The sequence below is a fragment of the Pelodiscus sinensis genome, chromosome 19 (genome assembly GCF_052426305.1).
Source record: "Pelodiscus sinensis isolate ZL-2025 chromosome 19, ASM5242630v1, whole genome shotgun sequence".
NCBI lineage: Eukaryota > Metazoa > Chordata > Testudines > Trionychidae > Pelodiscus > Pelodiscus sinensis.
In genome coordinates, this window is record NC_143070.1 from 14,984,088 (window position 1) to 15,006,652 (window position 22,565).

The 22,565-nt window shown below is 50.9% G+C and overlaps 1 protein-coding gene across 5 annotated transcripts; it reads right to left on the bottom strand.

The window, feature by feature from the left end:
- Positions 1-155: 155 nt before the first annotated feature.
- On the bottom strand, positions 156-21,320 carry LOC142823226 (C-type lectin domain family 2 member B-like). 5 transcript variants are annotated; one of them, XM_089770612.1, is made up of 10 exons: positions 20,853-21,320; positions 18,509-18,628; positions 17,871-18,048; positions 13,813-14,011; positions 10,614-10,758; positions 7,322-7,536; positions 5,523-5,624; positions 1,913-2,094; positions 1,239-1,342; positions 347-1,025 (listed from the first exon to the last, which is right to left on the bottom strand). In XM_089770612.1, exons 6-10 carry the CDS (start codon positions 7,398-7,400, stop codon positions 908-910), a joined length of 585 nt encoding a protein of 194 aa, XP_089626738.1. In that variant the 5' UTR covers positions 7,401-7,536; positions 10,614-10,758; positions 13,813-14,011; positions 17,871-18,048; positions 18,509-18,628; positions 20,853-21,320; the 3' UTR covers positions 347-907. The 5 variants fall into 5 exon arrangements, with proteins under 5 accessions (XP_089626740.1, XP_089626741.1, XP_089626738.1 ...); XM_089770614.1 differs by lacking the exons at positions 17,871-18,048; positions 18,509-18,628; positions 20,853-21,320 and adding an exon at positions 156-321 and having other exon boundaries at positions 902-1,025; positions 13,813-14,187; XM_089770611.1 differs by lacking the exons at positions 17,871-18,048; positions 18,509-18,628; positions 20,853-21,320 and adding an exon at positions 14,721-15,470.
- Positions 21,321-22,565: the final 1,245 nt, after the last annotated feature.

A 22,565-nucleotide genomic window follows, 5' to 3' on the forward strand; every position in this document is an offset into this window, starting at 1 on the left:
GGTAATCCGGCCCCAGGGCTCCCCCACCTCCAGCACCCACCCTGCCCTGCCTCCTGCACCTCCCACACATCCCAACCTGCTGCCCAGAGCTCCCCATACACCCCAACCCTGACTCCTGCCAGGCGCAGCAGCAACAAAAATGCTATTACATAAAGTCTGTGAATACAATGTTTCATTTAGTGTTCTGTCAAGTAGCAATAACATTAGGTTGTATATTTTCAGTCTGCAAAAGGGCATTCTTACACGGCTCTTTGTTGACCAGTTGTTCTGAATTTTGGTGGAGTTTGGCTCTTTGGTTTGAAAAGGTTGCTGACCCCTGCCCTAGAGGGAATGAACAGAAAAGGGAATCAGCAAGTGGGCCCACCCTGTCACCCGACCCAGCGTTATGGCGTATGGGAAATTTTATTTTTATACATTTTCTCTTCTGTGCTTTTACCCTAGAAAAACGCATCAGCTGAGGAATGGCTCTGATAGCTTATAAGTGCTGGCCTATCCTTAGTTCAGAGCAGAAGCAAAATGTAGGCACTGGTTTGCAGAAGGGCTGGCTTGTGGGGACAACACAGTGCACAGAAGGGAGATGTGAAGCCTTAAATGCCAGGTCAGCTGGGAGTGGAAGAGGCCCCCTGCACGAAGTGATAGAGCAGCGAGAGACCCAAGCCCTGACAAAGGTGGGATACAGAGGCACTTCCTCTGAAACTGAGACATCTGCCCTAGAGAAGGCTCTCAGACCCCAGCATCAGGGAGATTCAAAGCTAGGACCAGGCAAAATTCTGGAGGCAGAGTAATAAACACAGAACAAGGCTGCAGCACGAAGGGGACATGAAGGGGGACCAGATCCAGGCTGTGTCATATCTGGTCTCCAATTCCACTCAGTTCCCAAGTCCCTTTCTAAAACATGCACCTCTAGCTATGTAGAGGCATCGGGTTTGCTGCAGAGCCATTTCCTCAGCCTACTGCAGCTGGAGCTGCTGATTGTGAGGTCTTCATTTAGGTAGGTGCAGTCGGCTCCTCCTTGTATTTCAAACCTGCAAGCCAGAGGCAGTAGGAGTTAGATTCAGCATGTGCCAGGCAGAGACCAGGACAGACACCCAGATGAGGGATGGGAGCTGCTGCACTCATAGCCCCTCAGGATCCCCGCTCCCTGTGCCAGCCCAGACCCCACTACTGGCAGGGGGGGAAGCAGCCAGTGGGGCATTTCCATCAACTCGGACCCAATGCAGAAAAAGAAACAGACTCACCGACGGTCGAACTTGGTGCCATTGACCCATCTCCAGACCCCACCTGCGTCCTTCTGGAGGCCAATCCAGTGGTCCAGTCTGCCTGGGTAGGGCAGCAGGGAAGCCTTTCAAATACAAGCAAAGTTGTCAGCTGAGTTAGACCCTGGCTCTGTGCTGCCCCCACCTCCCAGGGAGTCCAGGGCAGCCAAGGATTTCTAGAGACATCAACCTTTCTAATTGAGTGAAGAGATCAGATCCGTGTTAACCCTTCACTCTCCCTGGGGCTGTAGCATCTACTGGATAAAGCAGGGATTGAGCAACAAGACTGACCAGCAGGGCCCATCTCAGGGCACAGGAGGGCCAGGGGAGAGGAACTGTGGCAGGTGGGAAGGGGGCACAGAGCAGGTCCCATTTTCAGCTGGATCCTCCTTCTCCATCCATAGGGAACCTGGAGACTGGGGCTCAGCTGAGGAGGGAGGTTCACAACCCAGCAGGCCCCAGGCAGCGACTGGAACTGACTGAGAGGGCCCAGCCCTGTTCAGGGGGAGTCTCCCACCAAGGCTCTGAGCAGGTGCAAGGTTGGGGAGGCTGGGGCCCTAGGCTCTTCCCTACAGTGGCTGGGCCCAGCCTGACTCCAGCCCGGCCTGTGCTGCCGGCGATCACTGGGCTCGGCACAAAGCGTCCGTGCTGCTCACCAGCTCCTGCAGATTCTCAATCCCAGTCAGGGAGGCAGCGTGTGAGGAGCAGTTGTTCTGGCTTTCGGTCCAGTCCCTTTCAGCCTTAGAAAAATAGTAACATCTCCCTTCGCTCCTGAACCAGCCGTCGGGGCACCCAGGGGCAGCAGCGGGGCAGGGAGGCGGCTGCCTAGATTTTTCCACTTAAAAAATAAAAAGAGAGAAAGTGAGAGAGACAGAGAGGAGATGGACAATGCAGAAAACACCCAGATAGGAGACTGATGCTTCCCTCGTGTCTCCATGGGGAACGAGCAGGAAGAGAAGCGCAGGAACGGCCAGACTGGAACAGACTGATGGGCTACACGGCTGCTCTCTGCGAGCCGCCACCAGCGATTTCAGAGGGAGGCAAGACACCCCCTAGTGGGCAGTGGTGGCAATACCTGCCCCAGGGAATATCCCCCCCAAAGTGGGAAGGTTTCTATTCCTTCCAGTCGTACCCTGATCCAGAGAGAGTGACCTACCCGGAGAGGCAGGAGAGAACGGCTGATTCATCCCCCTTTATAGAGGACACAGTGTCTCCTCTGGATGGTCTCATGATTCACATCAAGGTCCAGTCCCATTATGAATCCTGCTGAGCTCTAGGACTCAGGACTCTCCTGTGCCAGCGAGTTCCCAAGGCTGCTAGTTACATATTCAATGCAGCCATAATTCAGTCAATTCCACAAAATGGCCACTAGAGGGGATCAGACCCCAAAGAGGGGGTTTGACCTGCTGCACTTGCTGCTGCTGGTCTTGTTCCCAAAGACCATGTGAGTCTGAAATCTACTAGAATTCCTTGAAGGGGCCAACAAGCATGCGGGGAAGGAGGGTCCAGTGAATGCAGTTTGCTTACACTTCCAGAAAGCCTTTGACAAGGTCCCTGTGACCGGGTCTCCCTGGGGGTGGGGTGGCCTAGTGGATGGGTCTGTGGATTAGCCAGCAGAGAAAGGCTGCAGGACTTTGCTGCTGGTGCCCCAGGCCTAGGAACTCTGACCTACTATACTAGGATAGTTCTTAAGCTCAGGACCTGGCCCCAAGAGTCCAGGTTCCTCCCTTAGTTAAGGTTCTAGCAGGGTCTCCCCTTTGTCCCATGGGGTGAGGTTGGAGGCTGACTTTCTCCTGTGGCTGGCCAAGTGAACAGGCTTGGGTTTGTGTCCTGCAGTCTGCGGAACCAAACTCCCGTTTCCTTGCTGGTCAGCCCCTAAACGAGCCAGGTTCCTTCATTATCCTCCCTCCTGACCTGGCATTGGCTACAGATAAAGTGGGGTGGGACTAGCTGAGCCAAAAGGTCCTGTTTCACCCCTGCGATGCCAGGCCCTCCTCTTTTCACTCCCTCACATTCCCTTATCAAAGGCATAAAGTCATGACAAGTATGGAGAAAGTGATTAAGGAAAAACTATTTACTTGTTCTCATAACAAAAGAACTAGGGGTCATTTAATAAAATTTATAGTTAGCAGGTTTAAAACAAACCAAAGAAAATATTTCTTCATGCAGTGCACAGTGAACCTGTGGAACTCCTTGCCAGAGTTATATAGATTGGCAAAAGCCAATATAACAGGATTCAAAAAGGAACTAGCTAAGTTCACGGAGGTTAGGTCCATCAATGTCTCTTAGCCAGGATGGGCAGGGTTGGTGTCCCTAGCCTCTGCCAGAAGTCTGGAAAGTATAATGAGATGGATCAAGTCACTCTATTCACTCCTTTTGAAACATTTGGCATTGACACTATTGGAATACTGCCTTCGTTCTGTCCCAATATGGCTGTTTTTAGTTGATTTAGGCTTTTTCTCCAGCTAAAGGAAACTCCTGGTGGAATTCTGCATCACTGCAGGCCTTCAGAAATCTTTGCTTCCCCACAGAAAAGGAATTTCTGATGAGGCAGCAAAGGAAAACCTCAAGAGTGGTCATGTGCACATGCTGCTGGGAAGGGGACACATCATTCCATGCCAGTCCACACATGTGTAGAGAGAATCCCCAAGTACAGAAAGTAGCAACAGAAGGGGCTGGGATCTGAAACAGAGTGACTGTCTTGTGTTCACTGCCTTGTGTGACTGGGATCCAGGAAATCCAGATAAAATTCCAAGCCATGTCCGAATCCCTGCCTGACCCTTGGGTCTGGATACAGGCAGGGACAGAGGCATGTGATGTCCAGCCTTGCAATGCTGAAATTTTACTTGTCTAGGAAATCATTAGGACAACGGGATACCCAAGGACTGCCCTGGGCACCCAGATGCCCCATGCAATGAATGGGGAGAGAGAGGTGCCTACAAATGGGACCCACAACAGCCAGAAGGTTAGACAGCGGCTGCCCAAGCCAGCCAACAGGAGACAGCGACCAGGGATGTGCCCTGCACCTCGTCCCTCTTGCAACTCAGCACCTAAGCCCTGGCTGCAGGGAGGAGCAGCCCTGCTAGTCTCCTGCAGCAGAAATCCTGCCCTAGACACAGGCACCAATGTCAGCTCTTGGGAGAAGTTGACACCTAACTCCCCTGGAAATGGCTGGGGGGGAGGGCAGGAGAAAAGGCAGTCTTTGAGATAACCTTTAACCCCTCGGTAGGGCTCCCAGCTGGATGTGGGAGACCCTGCTCAGTCCCCGATCCCTGGTGAGCAGGGATCTGAGAGCGGGGGGCTCCTACCACTCGGGACACTAGATCAGAGGGTTATAGTAAGTCATTGTGGAATTAAATAACTGAAGTGGAACAACTTCCACAGGCAATATTGAGGATTCTTCCCCTGCCTCCCCCCAGAGCTCAGTGGCTGGGCCCTCCCCTGGGAGGTGGGGGATCCCTGGTCAGACCCTCTCTCACCTCATGCAGAGGGGACTGGAACCAGGGTGTCTCACAGCCCAGGTGAGGGCCCTAACCACTGAGTCAGGGTTAAGAGGGGAGGTCTCATTGTCCCCCCACCTGTTTCACAGAGGCTGATCCTGCCCCACGGCTACCACAGGCAAGGCCAAGCAGCAGCACAAGCCCAGAGACAGACACAGAAGCACCGAGGGAATGTCTATGGCAAAACTGTCATCCCCAGGGGGGCTCAGGCGCCCCAGGGCTCAGCAGTGGCCATACAGGGGTTTGGTGGATCACAGGGTGCCTGAAATTGGGACGTGGGTGTCTTGGTGCCTTTTCTGGAAAGATGCCTCAGTGCCTGTGCCCACCACATAAAGGGGAGCCGCCTCACAGAACTGTGAGGAGAAACCTGCGAGTGACTGTGATATCCTCAGCTCAGACAGTGATTGGGCAGGAGGGGACACGGAACTAAAAGGAAGCCAGAGACATTCCTGGAGGATGGCTCCTAGGAGGATGGACAGGAATGGAGTCCCCACCTCTGTTGGTCAGAAGCTGGGAACAGGCGACAGAGAAGGGATCACCTGATGAATCCCTGTTTCTGTTCACTCCCTTTATGCACCTGGCCTTGGCCACTGTTGGCAGACAAGCCACCGGGCTACATGGACCTTGGGTCTGGCCCAGTCTGGGCTTCGTATGAAAGACCCTCGAGCGACTCTGAGAGCCCAGGAGCAGACACCAGGGCGCTGTGAGCAGCAAAGGCAGAAAGCTCCAGGCCCAGAGACTGAATGTTCAGGGGGTGGGAACTTACCTCCCAGAGCTGCTGCTAAAGCAACGACGACGACCACCAGAGCCAAGATTACGGCTGCGAGGACAGCTGGACGTTTCCATAGCGCAGGTTTAGCCTGATCACCTGGAAAATAAAACCCATCAGTGAGACCAGAACGGTTGCCGTCAGGATCTAATCTGAAGGGAGGAGGATCAAGGAGCTAGAAAACTCTGACAAGAGACTGGCAGGCGAGGGAGAGTTCACCATGGAGGGCAGGGGAATGAGCTGGGGCAGCACAAACAGTCTGTGCAATAACACATGGAACAGAAAAGGCAGCTGGGAGCGTTTGCTGGTGAAGGTTTGGGCAGCCCCTGCTCGCCCCCTGGTGGCCGGTTGTAGCGCTCTGGGTGACCTCTCCTCAGTTTCCTCTTGCTGTAACAGTTGTTACCAGATTTGTCCCTTAATTTTAAGCATGCTCATTTTTTATGGTTACACTTTGGGGGAGGGGGTGATAATTCTATTCACATGTTGCAGGTATTCTCAGGAGGAGTTATGCCTCTCCCTGCTGCCAGTTCCCTCCCAATGGGACTGTCCCCCTGGCTATGTCTAGACAATGCTGATCTATCAGAATAAAGTATGCAAATTGTGCAAAAATTTGTGGGCCAAATTTAGGAAAATCCTTGTCTTTCTGAAGAGCCCTTCTTCCTCATAGAACGAGGGGCATACAGGGCTTCTTAAAAGGCACGTCTGCTGTTCCACCAAAAAAAAAGAAAAGGGGGGGGGGGGAGAAAAGCAGACGCATTCCCAGGACACCGTGCAGTTTTTCCGTGACACTGGCTACAACTACTCAAGAGAGATATCTTGGAGTCATTGTGGATTGTTCTCTGAAAACATCCATTCAGTGTGCAGAGACAGACAAAAAAGCAAACAGGATGTTAGGAATAATTTAAAAAGGGATAGGGAATAAGACAGAATGTCTTACTGCCTCTCTCTATATATTCAGTTACATAATATTTTGAATATTCCAAACAGATGTGGTCACTTCATCTCAAAAAAAGATATACTGGCTTTTGAAAAGGTTCAGAAACGGACAACAAAAATGATGAGGGGTTTGGAATGGGTCCCATATGAAGAGAGATTAAAAAGTCTTGGACTTTTCAGCTTAGAAAAGAGGGGAGGTCCATACAATCATGACTGGTGTGGAAAAAATGAATAAGGAAAAGTTATTTACTTGTTCCCATGATACAGGAACTAGGAGTCACCAAACGAAACTAACAGGTAGCACATTTAAAACAAACAAAATGAAGTGGCTCTTCATTCAGCACACAGTCAACCTGTGGAACTCCTTGCCAGAGGATGTTGTGAAGATTAAGACTTTAACAGGATTCAAAAAAGAGCTAAATAGATTCATGGAGGTTAGGGCTATCAATGGCTATTAGCCAGGATGGGAAGGAATGGTGTCCCTAGCCTGTTTGTCTGGAAATGGAGAAGAGGAGAGGGATCACATGATGATTACCATGATGAATACCATACTATTGTGTTTCCTCCCTCTGTGGTATCTGGTATTCGCCACTATCAGCAGACAGGATACTGGGCTACATAGACCTTTGGTCTGAACCAGTATGGCCGTTCTTATGTTCTTACTTGTGCACCACTGGAGCTGCATGTGCTACAGCAGCCACGCTAGAGAGAAGCTGCACATAACAAGCTGAGTCCATAGAAGAAATACGGCCCCTGCTGCACCAGGGAACGGGAGGAAGAAGGCAGTTACACCCACCACTATAAGTCAGAATCTCGACATCTCTCCTTTGCCAGTCCCTAGGCAGGGAAGCTCCAGTTACCTGGTTTTCCTTCACTCTTCAAATCTCCTGAGGCATTAAGAGGCCGCGCAGAGGGGCCCGTTTCCTCTCTCTCCCTCATCTCTTTTCTCAGAGAAGCAGCGCTGGCTGCTGGACTTTCATGAAGTAGGCAGCTGCACAAAACAGCCTCTCACAGCCATGGCAGGGTCTGTTCTCGTAGGCAACAGTCCATGGCTTTGGCTCCTCTCCTGGCTGACCTAGAATGAGAAATGAGTCAGGGCAGCCGAAGGGTCAGTTGGTTTGTTTGCGGTATCCCATCCCCCAGGGTAGATAAACATAAATTATTTTTTAAAATGACAAAATACTAAATGTCTCATTTAAAAGTAACAGCTACAGTTGCTCCTCATCCCAAATGTGCCAGGCCTATAGTCTCGTTCTGGCTTCTGGAATGTTCTGTACGTTCAGATTTCTGTTTCCCAGCAGACTAAAGTAACATGTGCAAAGAGACACGAGCTGGATTGGACTGTTCTGTGTTTACGTGATGGTGAATCAGGGCTAAGCATGACAGAGGAGTTAATTAAGACAAGGATTGTCAGACCGTGATTAATTGAATAGTCGTGTAACTGCACAAAATATTATAGGTTACACAACTATTATAGAGACCACAGTGGCAGGGCCAGCAGCTTCCCCAAGCTCCCCATGAACCGGATATGTGCCAGCATCCCATGCTCTAATAGAGGTAGCAGTGTGGTAGGGGGAGGTAGCAACATGGAGCCAGGGCTGGCTCCCCACATCGCCAGCTTCTGCCTCCCCACCCTCTCCACTGTCTATGTAAAGGCAGCAAGGGGTAAGGGCAGACGGGTCCATGGAGCCGGTATGCATGCAGAGCGAGGTTAAAAGCTGGCTCCCCATGTGTATTTGGTCCCACCTGTCCTCTGAACAACCCAAGCTGCTGCCTCTCTATCAGAGGGAGCACCATAGGTTGGGGAAGGCTATCTGCTGGTCTCGGGCTCACGCCCTCCACTGCTTGCTGCCTCTGATACAGAGGTAACAAGGAGTGGGGGAAGTGGGGATGTGTTTAGTTGACAGGATTATTACTTAATCATGCAGTCGTCTACATGTTGACATCCCTAGTGCTGGGTTGCAAACTAACATGTTTCAATGATCAGATTTGTGCCATCATATATATAGTAGCCCAGTGTCTTAGAGTCTGTAACGCTGCAATGCTGGTTGTTCCCTCTGGGGGGCGCTGTTGCCTGAAATTCTGGCTGTTCCCTGGGGGGGGGGGGGGGCTGTTGCCTGAAATGCTAGCTGTTCACTCTGGGTAGCCCGTGCTGCATGGAGAGTGCGGGGCCCAAACAGACACTTGTGCTGCTTGCTCCCCCGTGGCAGCCCAGGTGAGCGGCACAGAAGTCAGCTGAGTGCCACAGTGGGAGGCAAAGGGGGGCAGGGCAGTGATATGCGGTCTGACAGCGGCTCCAGGCCCCGCCCCCTGGCCATGAACATCATTGCCCTGCCCCCCTTCGCCTCCTGCCGTGGCGCTCGGCTGACTTCTGTGCGGCTCAGCCAGGCCACCGCATGGGAGCAAGTGGCACAAGCGACCATTTGGGCTCCGCGCCCCCCATGAAGCACAGGGAGTGTGGAGCCCAAACGGCCATTTGGGCTCTGCAGTCCCCCGAGTGAGAGGCAGGACGGGGAGGAGAAGAGAAAGAAAGAGACAGAGAGAGAGGCAGGAGGTGGAGGAGAGCTGGGGGGGGGGGGGGGGGAGGAGGCAGTAGAAGTTGGAGAGAGAGAGAGAGAGAGAGAGAGAGACAGACCCCGGAGGCTCAGGAGAAAAGACCGACGTGGAGGAGAGACCTCAAAATCCCGTCTTATGACGAGCGAATTGCCTAGTTGTTTAAGAAACATCAAGAAATATCATTGGGATACTTGATTTAAATCAATTATTTTTGTTGGTGATTTAAATGCTGGGATTTCAATCAGTCCAGTTGCATCCCCAGTGAAAAGAACCAAGAGTGACCCGGCAGTTTGTCTCCCTCCAACCATTCTAGTCCATTCCTGCACAAACCAATGCTGATGGCCTATCACACATGCACATATGCTAAATGCCTGCCTGAAGAAGGGAGGTCAGGACTCCAAAGGGGATTTTACCCAAATGTATGAACTTGCTTTTACTGAGGATAGCTCAGTAGGCTGTGGCTCCTGTCTCGATTAAAGAGACAGAGGCTGTGTGGAGGGCTACAGTGAGTCCCTGGGGCTAACACTAGTACAAGATCCACAGGAAATAGCTGGAGCTTTGCCACACACCCCCCACTGCTCAGAACAAACCCCAAAGCTAAGAACAGCGCAGTAATGCTCACTGATTAACCACTCACGTCCAGAATTGTACAGAACCTATTATCGATAGATTTGGGTGAGCATGCCCACATCCGTTGCACAGAGAATGACATTAAGGCACAGGCAATAACCAACCCCCTGCCATGTCCACAGAGTCACTCAGGCGGTAGCAGCTGTAGGAACAGACTCCAGGCATCCGGACTCAGCCCTGTGGTTTAACGGTTACACAGCTCTCTCCCACAGCTGGGTTTCAACTGTGTGCCCTAGACAACCTCCCCTCTTCTAGTCACAAAGTGGAACAGTAACTCACTTATAACACAGACTAGATAGTGGTTAACAGCAACTGTTGTTGGACAAGTCCAGTTATTTGCTCCCCAAATGCGGTTGGGCCCTTCATCCCTTCACCTGGAGTAGGGTGGTGAAACACTAGTCGACCCACACCTAGTTGCTTCTATCAGGAAGAGGCATCAAGAGTGGGGGGAAGAGGACGGGATACTTCAAAGCGGCAGCTCCGCATAGAGCCCACGGACAGCGGGGGAAGTCCTCGGCTGACCCATGGCTCCATGCAGTACTGCCGCCTTGAAATGATACAGGAAGCCCTGCACTAGCTGAGAACTCCCCAGCTGGCCCCAGGCATCCCTCAGTGTTTCAAAGAGGCAGCACCACATGGAACTTAGGGTAACTTAGCTAACCTGGGCTCCCTGCACCACAGCTACTTTGAAATGCTGCAGGTACCCCCATATAGCGTTTCAAAACAGCAGCGCTGCATGGAGCCCTGGGTCGGCGGGGCAGTCTCCAGTTGACCCTGGGCTCCATGTGGCGCTACTGCTTTGAAACGCCACAGGGAGCACTGGGCCAGTGAAGGACTCAATCAGACCCCTGATGGTCCCCCTGTTCCCTGCATCACTTTCGCCTTTGAAGTGTAGCAACAGCGCTGGGACAAGGCACCCTTATCGACTATTCAATTAGTTTATTGATAAAAATGTAAAATCCCTACCTGGAGAGAATGGGGGGAAATCCTGCTCCTGCCCACTTATCTCCCCACTTCGTCTCCGGGGAAATTATATTTCAAAGTGATTCCCTTCTCCAAAAAGGTAAATGCTTCCAGAGGGAGGGGATGCAGAGAAAGGATGTTTCTGCCACTAGGAAAAAAGGTGATTAAGAAAGAACTACAAGTTTAGGGAGACTCCACTCCAGTAAACAGCTTTCAGTGTGTGCGTGTGTTGGGGGGAAGCTTTTCCACTGAGATTTGGACTGTTCGGACACAGCTTCTGTTCAAGTAAAAAGATGAGAGCTCAAAACCACTGTAAAGTGACATGGGTCACCTAAGCACTGCTGCAATAGAGATCATGAGGTTTCTAAATTTCCTGCTGGAAAATTCTCACACCCTGTTACCAGCTGTGATTTTAGGATAGTTGGGGTTTTCCAAAGCCCAGCTCCTTAGGCAGTGCTTTTTTTGTAAGAAAAAGAGTGCCAGTACTCCAGGCTCAAAGTTGCTGAGCAAATAAAAATGGGGCATGTCCCAAGCTGCGTGTCCCAAGGGCCTTGCGTTGGGAGCCAGGCCGCCCCAGGAAAATGCCAATAAATGAATCTTATTTAAGTAAGGCATGATAGGAAAATAGGTGCTGGTATGCCATCCCAGGGCAAACAGTTAGGAAAGAATCTCAGTATTCATTTTTTTTAAAATTATTAAAGAACATTTCCAGCCTTTGTGGATACAGAGAAAAGTTTGAAAATGTGACCTGGTTCCATTCCAGAGACTGAGAAACCAGAAGATGAAGAGGGGAACTCCGATTTTTAAAATCTCATTTTTTGAGTCCTCACTCAGTTAAGAATGCTTAAAATTACAACACAGAGAGTGACAACTCAGATCCTTTGTGGAGCGGGCAGGGGGAAGCCTGTAGCACACTCACTAGAGGACCAGGTTACAAATGCTCCCAGGTTTAAGGACTCAGGCTCTAGTTCAGTTTTCTGCCTCCCCTGTGCTCTGCCAGAGGGAATTAAGGTTTAGGTGCCTCTGTCTGGTGCTGATCTCATCTGTGGAATTCAGTTCAGACACAAGGGGTGGGAGGAACCTGCAGCCAGAGGGGCAGATAAGGGAGCTGAGAGATCTGTGCACCTGCCTGTCACCACTAGGGATGTTAATCGACAGTCTTGTCAACTCGTCGCTTCCCTCTCCCCTTGCTGCCTCTATCAGCTAGAGGCAGCAAGAGGGGGGAGGGGGAAGAGGGGTGTACTTCAAAACTGCAGCTGGGGAGTCCCCATCTGACTCTGGGCTTCATGCAGCCCTGCCACTTTGAAACCGTTGTGGCATTTCAAAGGGGCAGCTCTACCCTTTCGACTATCCGATTAGTCAATTACACGATCCTTTACATCCTTACTCACCACCATAACCCAGCTGTGTTCATGCAGCTGACTGTCCTGCCACCACAGTGGCCTCTACCCGGCCCAGGTAGTATTGCAGCCCTTCTCAGGCTCAACATGTTTCAACTAAAGAAACTCCACCCCGCCCGAATGCGGGTTGCATGACTGTGCTGTGGGAAGGGAAATGGTTTGGGGGAAACCACAGATCAACCGCAGAGGTTCTTAATGACTTCTTTGTTTCGGTTTTCACCAAGTTAGATTGGGGCGGGCAATAATTTTTGCCCACGGGACACTTCAAAAATATTTGAAGTGGCCCTGGGCTACCCTGTTAGGGGTGGGGCCTAAATGGGAAGGGGAGGGGCTACCCACTCCCAGACCATGATTTTCCCCCTTCCCACTAGACACCCAGGCCCTGGAAGAGGCTTGGCACGCTCCTCCAGCCCCAGTCCAATCAGGGCCAGGGGGCAGTGGAGCATGGGAAGCCTCCTCCAGCCCTGCAAGGAGCCCGTGTCACTATGAAGCGCTGCAGGCTCTTCGCAGGGTGGAGGAAGCTTCACACAGCTCCCTCGCCCCCGGGCCCTGATTGGCTGCGGGGGGGGGGGGGGGAGGCAAGAGCATGCAAAGCGTGCTCCACTCTCCCCACTGCCCTGTGAGCAGGGCACACACAGCAGGACAGGAGGGGGCTTTGCATGCTCCTCTGCCTCCAGGCCAATTAGGGCTTGGGGCAGGGGAATGTGCAAAGCCTTGTCCACTCTGCCCCGCCCTGTAAGCAGTGCGCAGTGGGGGAGAGCAAAGAAGGCTTCAGGCACTGCCCCACACCAGGCCTTAATTGCCCTGGGAGCAGGGGGGCAGCCGTGCCTCCGCAGGCCGGATCCACCTGCTTTGCAGATCTGGCTCGCAGAGTCTCTTTTGCCCACCCTGAGTTAGACGAAGGGATGCCTAACATAAGGAAATCCAGCAGAAATGGGGGCAGGCTTAGAAGTTCATAGAATCTTAGAACCATAGAGCTGGAATAAGAATAAGTTAAAATAAAAAAACTAAAAAGTTAAAAATTACTTAGAAAAGTTGATGACTTCGAGTCACCAGGGCCTGATGAAATGCAGCCTAGAATACTCAAGTAGCTCAGAGAAGTTATCCGAGCCGTTTGCTCTCACCTTTGAAAAATCATGCAAGTGAGGAGAATTTCCAGCAGACTGGAAAAGGGCATATATAGTGCCCAGCTATAAAAAAGGAAATAACAACCTAGGAAATGACAGACACCTGTCAGGGATGATCTACACGGTGCTTGGCCACGCCCGTGAGGCCAGGGGACTGGACTAGATCACCTCTGAAGGGCCCTTCCAGTTCTAGTTCTAGGATTTTATCATCCTAGCAGCCATGTTGCCCTGTTGCGTTAGTCACTGGCTAACCCTGAGCTCACTTTGCTCTGAGCAGCCACAGGGAAGCGACTTCATCAGTGTTCGCCCAGCTCGGAGCCCACCCCACCCCAGGGTGAGGCGGCTCGGGCTGAGCCGGGAACCTTGAGAACCGCCCTCCTCCCCTAGCTCCAGCCCCAGACCTTGGGGAATGGGATGTAAGGGGGGGAATCACCCTGGCTCCGCCTCTGGCCAGAGCTGGGCTCCAGAAACCCCAAATACCCGCTCCTCCACTTGCTTGGTCCCTCTTGGCTTCCAGCCTCACCACAGGCGGGAGCAGCCAGATGCGGGAAGTGCAGCAGCAGCGAAACAAGGCGCTGAATCCTGCTCGGCCCCGCCAGCTGGCCACTGAGGCAGGCAGGGACTGGGGCAGTTTTCCTATCCCCCTCCCTGCCTCGGTCTCCGGTGGATTCTTACCTCAGCGCTCTGCGTGCGCCGGGATATGGCGAGAGGAATGGCTGCTCCAAGGAATAGGCTCCACCTCTTCCCAACAGTAGTAACTTGGAGAGGCGGGGGTGGGTGGGCTGTAGCGCTTAGAGATAACCAGTCCATGGCAGGTTCTGGCCAATCGATACACACACAACCCAGGTAACAGCGCCGGATTCCTCCGTGAAATCTGCCAAGAAATAACAGGGACAAAGCAGCTGAGGGACGATCCCAGCTCACCCCACAAAGCGATAGGGCCAGAGGAGCCATTAGGAAAGGATTCACACTGCTCAGGCTGAAATTAATGCCCCCTTGACCCACTGAGGGCACTTTCATGACTTCGGGCTGTTTCTGTGGCCCGAGGGACAGGTATTTGCCATGTGACAGGTTGATCTGAATGAATTTCAGAGACCCCCTTAGTAGGGTTGCCAGATGGTTGAACCAAAAATACCGAACACCCCCTCACTCCCCCCAAAAAAGAGGGGGAAAATTCTGTTGAAGAAAACAAAGGGGGGGGGGGGGGCAAGAGACCAAAGTTGTTGAGCAAAAAACTTAGCTTCCCTGTGGAACCAGGTAAGCATGAGGTCTGGGAGGGGGGCGAGAAGGATGCCGGGCACAGCATTGCGTGTTTGTAGGTTGCCAGGTGTCCGGTATTTTTGCCTCCTGGCCAGGAAAAAAAATCAGAAAATACTGGACGTTTCAGGTGTCCGGTATTGTCTGAATGTTTTTACTGGACAGGAGGTGAAAGTACCGGACTGTCCGGGTCAATACCGGACACCTGGCAACCCTGCCCATTTGGGAGAAGGTTGGGCTGGGTCGGCAGAATCACCTGGACTCTGTGGAACTTTTGTTCCTCAACAAAACTGACCACAGGGAGAGGGGAGCAAAGAGCATCCTACTCGCTGCTTTTGCGCAGAAAGCCTGCAGTGGAGACGTAGCCTTCGTGTCTCAGCCCACCAGCTGCCTATGCACCACAGCAGAACATCAGAATGGCCACACTGGGTCACACCACTGGTCCAGCCAGCCCAGTATCCTGTCCTGCGATACTGGCCAGAGCCAGATGCCCCAGAGGGAATGAACAGAACAGGGCATTTTATGAAGTGATGCTTCCCTGTCGTCATGGATGGACCTATCCTCTGTTAATTGATCTAAATCTTTTTGGAACCCAGTTGTTGATTTTACAACATCCTCTGCCAATGAGTCCCACAGGTTGACTATGCATTGTATAACGTACTTCATTCAGTTTATTTCACTTTCTCCACACCAGTCACGATTTTATAGACTTCTGTCATATGCCCTCTTACTCTTCTCTTTACTAAGCTTGACAATCCAAGTCTTTTTAATCTCACTCATATGGAGGCAGTTCCATATACTTAATCATTTTTGTTGCACTTCTTTGTACTTTTTCCAGTAGTAATAGATCTTTCTGGAAATGGGGTAACCAGAACTATATGCAGGATTCAAGGATCCATGGATTTTTATAGAGGCATTTTGATATTTTCTTATTAGCCCTTTCCAAGGAGTTCGCGATAGGGATGCAAATGCCTGTTTAACTGGTTAACCATTTAAATGTGCTGTTTAACTGGTTAATCGATTAAACGGAGCAGTTGGGGAACCACAGGCACTGGCTGCTCCTGCCTGGTCCTGTCCATGGCGGGCCTGGGCACGTCAGAGGCAGAGGCTGTTCTAGTCATCCCCAGCAGCCTCTGCATGAGATGTGCCCGGGTCTGCCACAGAGCGAGGCTGCTCAGGATGGCCAGAGCACCCTCTTTGTGGCGGGGTTTCCTTGGGACTGGAGCAGGCCCCATTGATTAACCTTTCATATCCCTAATTCCTAACTGTAGATCTGGAGCCAAAAAATGGAGTGGATGTGTTCAGAGAATTAGCCACAATGACTCTAAGATCTCTGCCATCAGTGGTAACATCTATTTTAGATAAGAACTGAAGAACGGCCATACTACGTCAGACCAAAGGTTCATCTAGCCCAGTATCCTGTCTGCTGACAGTGGCCAATATTAGATACTCTACAGAGAGAGAACACAACAGGTAATCCTCATGTGATCCCTCCCCTGTCTCCCATATCAAGAGAAACAGAGACTAGAGACACCATTCCTACCCATCCTGGCTAATAGCCATTGATTACCAAACCTCCATGAAACTATCTAGCTCTTTCTTGAATCCTGTTAAAGTCTTGATCTTTACAACATCCTCTGGAAAGGAGTTCCAAAGGTTGAAGAAAAGCTTCCTTTTGTTAATTTTAAACCTGCTGCCTATTAATTTCATTTGGTGACCCCTAGTTCTTATATTGAGGGAATAAGCAAATAGCTTTTCCTTATTCACGTTTTCCACATCAATCGTGATTTTATAGAACTCTATCATATTCACCCTTAGTGTCCTCTTTTCTAAGTTGAAAAGTCCCAGACTTTTAATTTCTCTTCATCTGGGATCCATTCCAAACCCCTAATCATTTTGTTGCCCTTTATGAACCCTTTCCAATGCCAATATATTTTTTCTGAGATGAGGCAACCACATCTGTATGCAGGAGTCAACATGTGGGCATACCATGGTTTTATATAGAGGCAAGAAGGTATTCTGTCTTCTTCTCTGTCCCTTTTTAATGATTCCTAACATTCTATGTACTTTTTTGACTTCCGCTACACACAATGACACCAAGATCTGTCTGAGTAGTTGTAGCCATATTAGTCCTCATCATAATGTATGTATAGTTGGGATTATTTTTTCCAATGTGCATTACTTTACGGCTGTGTCTACACTGGCAAGTTATTCCGGAAAATCAGCCGCTTTTCCGGAAAAACTTGCCAGCTGTCTACACTGGCCGCTTGAATTTCCGGAAGAGCACTGATGATCTAATGTAAAATCATCAGTGCTTTTCCGGAAAAACTATGCTGCTCCCGTTTGGGCAAAAGTCTTTTTTCGGAAAACTGTCCTGGAAAAGGGCCAGCGTAGACAGCACAGTAGTGTTTTCCGCAAAAAAGCCCGATCGCGAAAATGATGATCGGGGCTTTTTTCCGGAAAAGCGCGTCTAGATTGGCCATCGACACTTTTCCGGAAAAAGTGCTTTTCTGGAAAAGCGTCCTGCCAATCTAGATGCGCTTTTCGGAAATACTTTTAATGGAAAACCTTTTCTGTTAAAAGCATTTTCGGAAAATCATGCCAGTGTAGACGTAGCCTACATGTATCTCATTCTTTTATACATATAGCTCAGATTATTTTTCCAAATATGTATTACTTTGTACTTCTCAACTTTTAAATTAACAAGAGAGGCATAATCTTTGTGAGAACAAGAGGGAAACTTTCCTGGCTGGGTGGGAGGTAGAGGCAGATCCCTTAGCAAGACTTTGAGCAGCCAGACACCAGAGATCACATCTTGGGGCAGCACAAACCAGAGAGGCTTTGAAGGACAGTTTCATGAATGGCCAGTTTTGAGACTCATACACGTTGCTTTCAGTAAGTAGCGCCGTATTTCCTGTGTTTGCCTTTAATCCCCCATCCCACTTCTGCAGTACACTGAGGGGGACAGTCGGGAGCTGGTATATGTGGAAAGCCAGCTATCAAGTTGGATCCCCGCACGTATCATCTCCCATGGAGCCACCTCCCCTCCCCTGGCTGCTGCCACTGAAAGAGAGGCAATAGTGCGGAGGGAGGACAGGCAGGATCCTGGAGCAGGCCATGGCAGGCCTGCTCCGTGGGATGCTGAAGCAGCTTTGCCCATGGGGAGCTGTAGCAGCAAGAGCAGCACGGGATGGCAGGCGGGAGCTGGACTGCACAGCGAGTCAGTTTTTAAACTGGTTCCTCCTTCCACCCTATTTGGAGTGGCAGGGGACTCCCCAGGAATGGGCCTGGGCAGAAGAGCATAGAATGCTGGTCCCACCACTGGGAGGAGCATTTTAGTAACAGTGTAACTGCTAAAAGTTGTTGCTGCTACACGATTACTAAAATAAATCTAGGAAGAAGCCTTCTCCAGGCATGCAAGCCAGGGGCTCCATCACAGTTGTCAGGGAGGCAAAGATGGTCGCCTGCTGTCTCACCTGGAGAATCTCCTCTCCTGGCGATCCACGATCCTGTTGTGGGGCTCTGCCTGTGCCCACGAGGGAGTTCTTATAATTCATCTGCTCCTTGAATATAACCTCTCTTTCCATTTTTGCCTGAGGATCTGCACCATGCGGACACATGCTGGAGTATACAGCGAGCTGGCTGCTGTTCCCACTGCAGTGAAAAGTGATGAGAGCAAACATTATAGGAAATGCACGGTATTAAACCCAGAGGTCTGCAACCCTTTTAAGCATGAGATCACTTATTGAATTTAAGGGCAATCCAAGAGCTACCTCAAATATAATTAACCTTGCCCCACTTCCATTCCTCCCCTTTTCCTAGGCCCCACACATGCTCACTCCATCATCCCTCTCTTGCCCATCTCACTTATTTTCACCAGGCTGGGGCAGCGTGTTGGGGTGTTGGTTCTGGTCTTGGATTAAGGGACCTGGAGTGTCAGAGGGGCTCTGAGCTGCTGTTGGGGCAGGCAGTTGGGATTTAGGAAGGGTTCTAGGTACAGGTTCTGGGATGGCATTTGGTTGCAGGGGTGCTTGGGGCTGAGGCTTGGGATGGAGGAGGGGTTCATGACTGGGGACGAAGTTAGGGATGTGGGCTCCAGCTGGGCCTTGCTTACCTCAGGTGGCTCCGGGTGGGGTTGCAGTGGGGCTAAGGCAGGCTCACTTCTGTCCTGGCTCTGGCCCACTCCCTAAAGCAGCCAGCGAACTCCATCCCAAGTCCTGTTGTGCTCCTTGCCCTGCTCGGTGGAGATAGGATACAGAGTGGGAGTAGGGTTGCCAGATGGTTTCAACAAAAATACCGGACACACTTGCCATGACATCACAATTGACATTCCATCTTAGTTAGAAAATACCCGACATTTTGATTTTCTCAATTTGTTTCCCAAACAGAAATCTCAAACCCTGGACTGTCCAGTTCAAAACTGGATATCTGGCAACCATAAGTGAGGGGGGGAGCACCCGACATCAGCACTCCTCTTCTCCCTCCCCTGCCCTGCCCAGAAAGCAGGAGGCTCCCCAGGGGAGAGGCAGTGCTAAGGCAAAGGTCAGGAGATTACCAGCAGTGCGGGGAGGAGCAGCTGAAGTGCTGGCACTTTATAGTCTCTTGGCCACACCAGTGAGGATCACCTGTCAGAGGCTCCAAGATCCACCAGTAAATCCCAATTTACTGGTTGGTGACCAGTGTGTTAAACTGAACCCTAATCTATTAAAAGGTCTCTATAAAGACAATGGAGATGAGTTCTGTGCAAGGCCAAATTTTTGCTTTAAAGCGAAAAAGACTCCGAGACTTATTAAGCAAAAAAATCGACTACACTATTACATACCTAGTCTTAGCAGCACAGCAGCCTCTGCCGGGCCCAGGAAGAACTTAAGCTCTTCTCAGGCAGAACGTGTTTGTGCTAAAGAAACTTCACCCTGCCCAGATATGGGCTGTGTGACTGTACAGTGAGCGGGAAACTCCCAGAGAAACCACAGACCCAACCAAGCGCTGTGGCCATATTGCCCTCTTCTATGACTCTCTCTCTCTCTCTCTCTCTCTCATATATATACACATTGACTCAGTCCTTCTCTGTTATCTTGCCAGAGGGGGAAGCCAGCTGGGGATGGGAAGGGTGCCCCAAGATCTGCCAAGCCCAGTAAAGACAAAGACCCAGGCACTTTGTGTCTGTGTCTCACCTCCCTCCCTTCTCCCCCCTCTTCTTGCCCATGGGGATGATCCAGGCCAGCCCCAACATGAACTTTTCCCATGGCAGTTCAATCCCTAACCCTGTGTAGAAACAACCCCCCACAATTATGCTGGATTTCACATTCCCCTCCTCCCACACACACATGGGCATGGGGCGTGAGTCAGATTCCCCCTCCAGTGAATCTCCCTCCTCTCTATGGCCTCTGTGGGGCTGGGTTGTTCTGGGCTCAGCCATATCTTGATAGAGTCTGCTGGACCCTGGGGCAAGGTAAAGGGGCCGAGGGCAGGCAGCCCTCAGCATGGCCAGACCAGGGCACTGGGCCCACCCGAGCCCCTACAGCTGCACAGGGAGGTGCTGCTCTAGGCAGTGCAAACACACCTGGAGCCGCCTGCTGCTCTTTCTGTGGCAGCGATAGCTGGGAGCTCCGCTCACCACTGAAATGGCCGGACCTGGGGGCAACTATCTCCCTTGCCCTCCTCCCCCCCATCGGCAGGGCCTGCCCATCCCCTGTGGGCTGTACTGGGAAATACCCCAGGGCTGGGCAACATGGAAGCCGCGTTGCGCTGCTTCCCCTGATCCTGCAGGAGGAGGTCATCTCCCCTGCCCCCGGGGGTGCCTGTCATGCATGGGCAGATCCTGGTGGGGAGCTCTGGATCAGATCTGGCTCTGCAGCCCTTGGAGTGGGGGAGGGGAAGGGGAGGATGGGATTTAAAGGGGGTTAATTACCATGGCACCACCTCTGGTTAGGGCTGAGCTAGGACCAAGACAGCTCAAAACCCGCCTCCCCTACCTCAACTTGTCTCACTTGTTCCATCCCAGCTTCCATCTTGGCTGCACAGTCCAGAGTAGAAGGGAGCTGAGGCCAGGGCCCACCTGGCGTTGCTTTGCTCCTGCTGCTACACCCGCCATTACTAGAAAGAGTAGTCAGAATACCGGCCCTGCCTCCCACGGCAGGAGGAGGGGGAGGAGAAGATCTCCCCACGGAATAGGAGCGAGCAGCTGGGTGGGGGGGAATGGTAATATCCACCTCCTCACCTCCAGTGGTTCCCATGATTTACGGAAGTGGGGGGAGGTGCTAGAGGGGATTCATTTGAATGAAGTCTGGAAAATGGCCAACAGCGGAAGTGCAGCAAGTTCCTGATTTAGCTACTAGTAGCCCCGTAATGAGGCAGGGAACCCCGCTTTGCCCAGTTCCCTTGGGGCAGAAACAGGCAGGTACTGGGACACTTTCCCTCCCCACTCTTCCCTGCATTGGTCCCCGGCAGCCTCTTACCTCAGTGTCCCACGGGCTCCAGGATTCCGGGGAACAGCATCTGACAGCGGCAGGACACAACATGAGGATGCGAATTCTGTGTAGTTCTGCCTTCCACCACCAATTGCCCCCAAGGTAATCAGGGAGGGGGCGGTTCTACACCCCCAGAAGAGCAGGGTGACAGCAGTCAGTCTTTAGCATTGCTTAGGTCGCCGTGCTCAATTCTCCCAGCTGTGGGCCACGGTGCAGCTCCAGAGCAAGGTCCCTGCCCTGGGATCAGCCGAGCAACCACCACCAGGTTCCCCAGAGCTGAAGCTGTGGCCACGGCAGGACCAGCAGGGGCAGGCCGCGTATCAGACAAATATTAAAATACTAACCTTGTTTAGGCTATATAGAGGGAAAGTGGCAAGAGATAAGTCAAAGATCTTCTTTTGTAAGATTTCAGCTTTGTGGGTAGCAAAGGCAGCTGCATTTTCCTAAGACACTTCCTGTGTGAAGCAGAAAGAAAATACGTTGCTGGTTTCTTTTATGAAACTGGGTCTGTTTGAAATTGTAGCTAACCTGAGGCCTACTTTTGGAAACACCCTGTACAGCCACTGCTTCAGAGCCCACAGTTTGTGACTGTGATTGGTTAATACAAACATGCAAACCACAATGTTAATACATGGCACTACATAGCAAAAGTTTACTTTCCCTTCTTCACTAACATTAGAGGTAGACCAAAGAATCAAAAGGATTTGATTTTAATTTTTTAAAGGATTAGTTTTTAACTTTAAGATTGTTCTGCTAAAAGCAATTTGCTTTTCTCACTTCCTCTTTTCTCCACAACAGTCAAATGCATCACTTCCCCTACAAGTTTTCTTTCACTTTGATCTGTTACCTGCTAGTGACTTTTGCTTCATGTTGACTTAGAAAACATAAATTTTAAGCATTGTCTGTCAGCCTGACAGAGTTCAGAATTTGGACAGGATCCGGTGAGTACTACTTTGCTGATCACCTGGCTGAGCTTTATTCATATTTGCTCTACCAACCCTCCTGAACTCCATTCACCTCCAACTGCTATTTCAAATGACCTCAATTAATAGGTTACTACCTAGTCTAATTAGTGTTATGCCTACATGTACAAAAGAAATCCATTCACAGTGTGACAGACACCTCCCCATGCTTAATGAAATTGTCTTAGGGATACAAATATGCATAACTCAAAGATGCTCTGGACAAAATCTCTCACGTAACTTATCAATTTTCATGTTACAATCTGCTGGATGTGTCTTATTTTGCTGTATGTATCACTCTTAAATACAACATTAGATATAACATTAGAGATATGGGTTATGAAATGGTTTAACATTTTAAATATGGAAATAAAAGCCATCAAAGAGTGTTTGCAGTGCAGGTACATCACAGTGTTGGGGTGATCACCTGTAAACAGTCTTTTTTGCCCTTAAAGTGTACCCAGTGGTTGGTCTTAGGAAGAAAGGTGACCACCTCAACTGGTAGGGTCTGACCAGCCCATGCAAGAGCAGTATGTAAATGCCCAGCAGAGGAAGGCTAGCCTCAGCACCACCCCTTCTAGCCAAAACCCTTCCGCCCCCCCACTCTCCATGGAGCCAAGCCCTTCTCCCACAGCAGCAGTCAGCCCATACTCCAGGCTACTGCCCCCAGCTCTGGAACACCCCTGGACTCCCTCGCCTCTCCTTTCCAGTTAGCTTCCCTAAGGGCTGCCCTTAATTC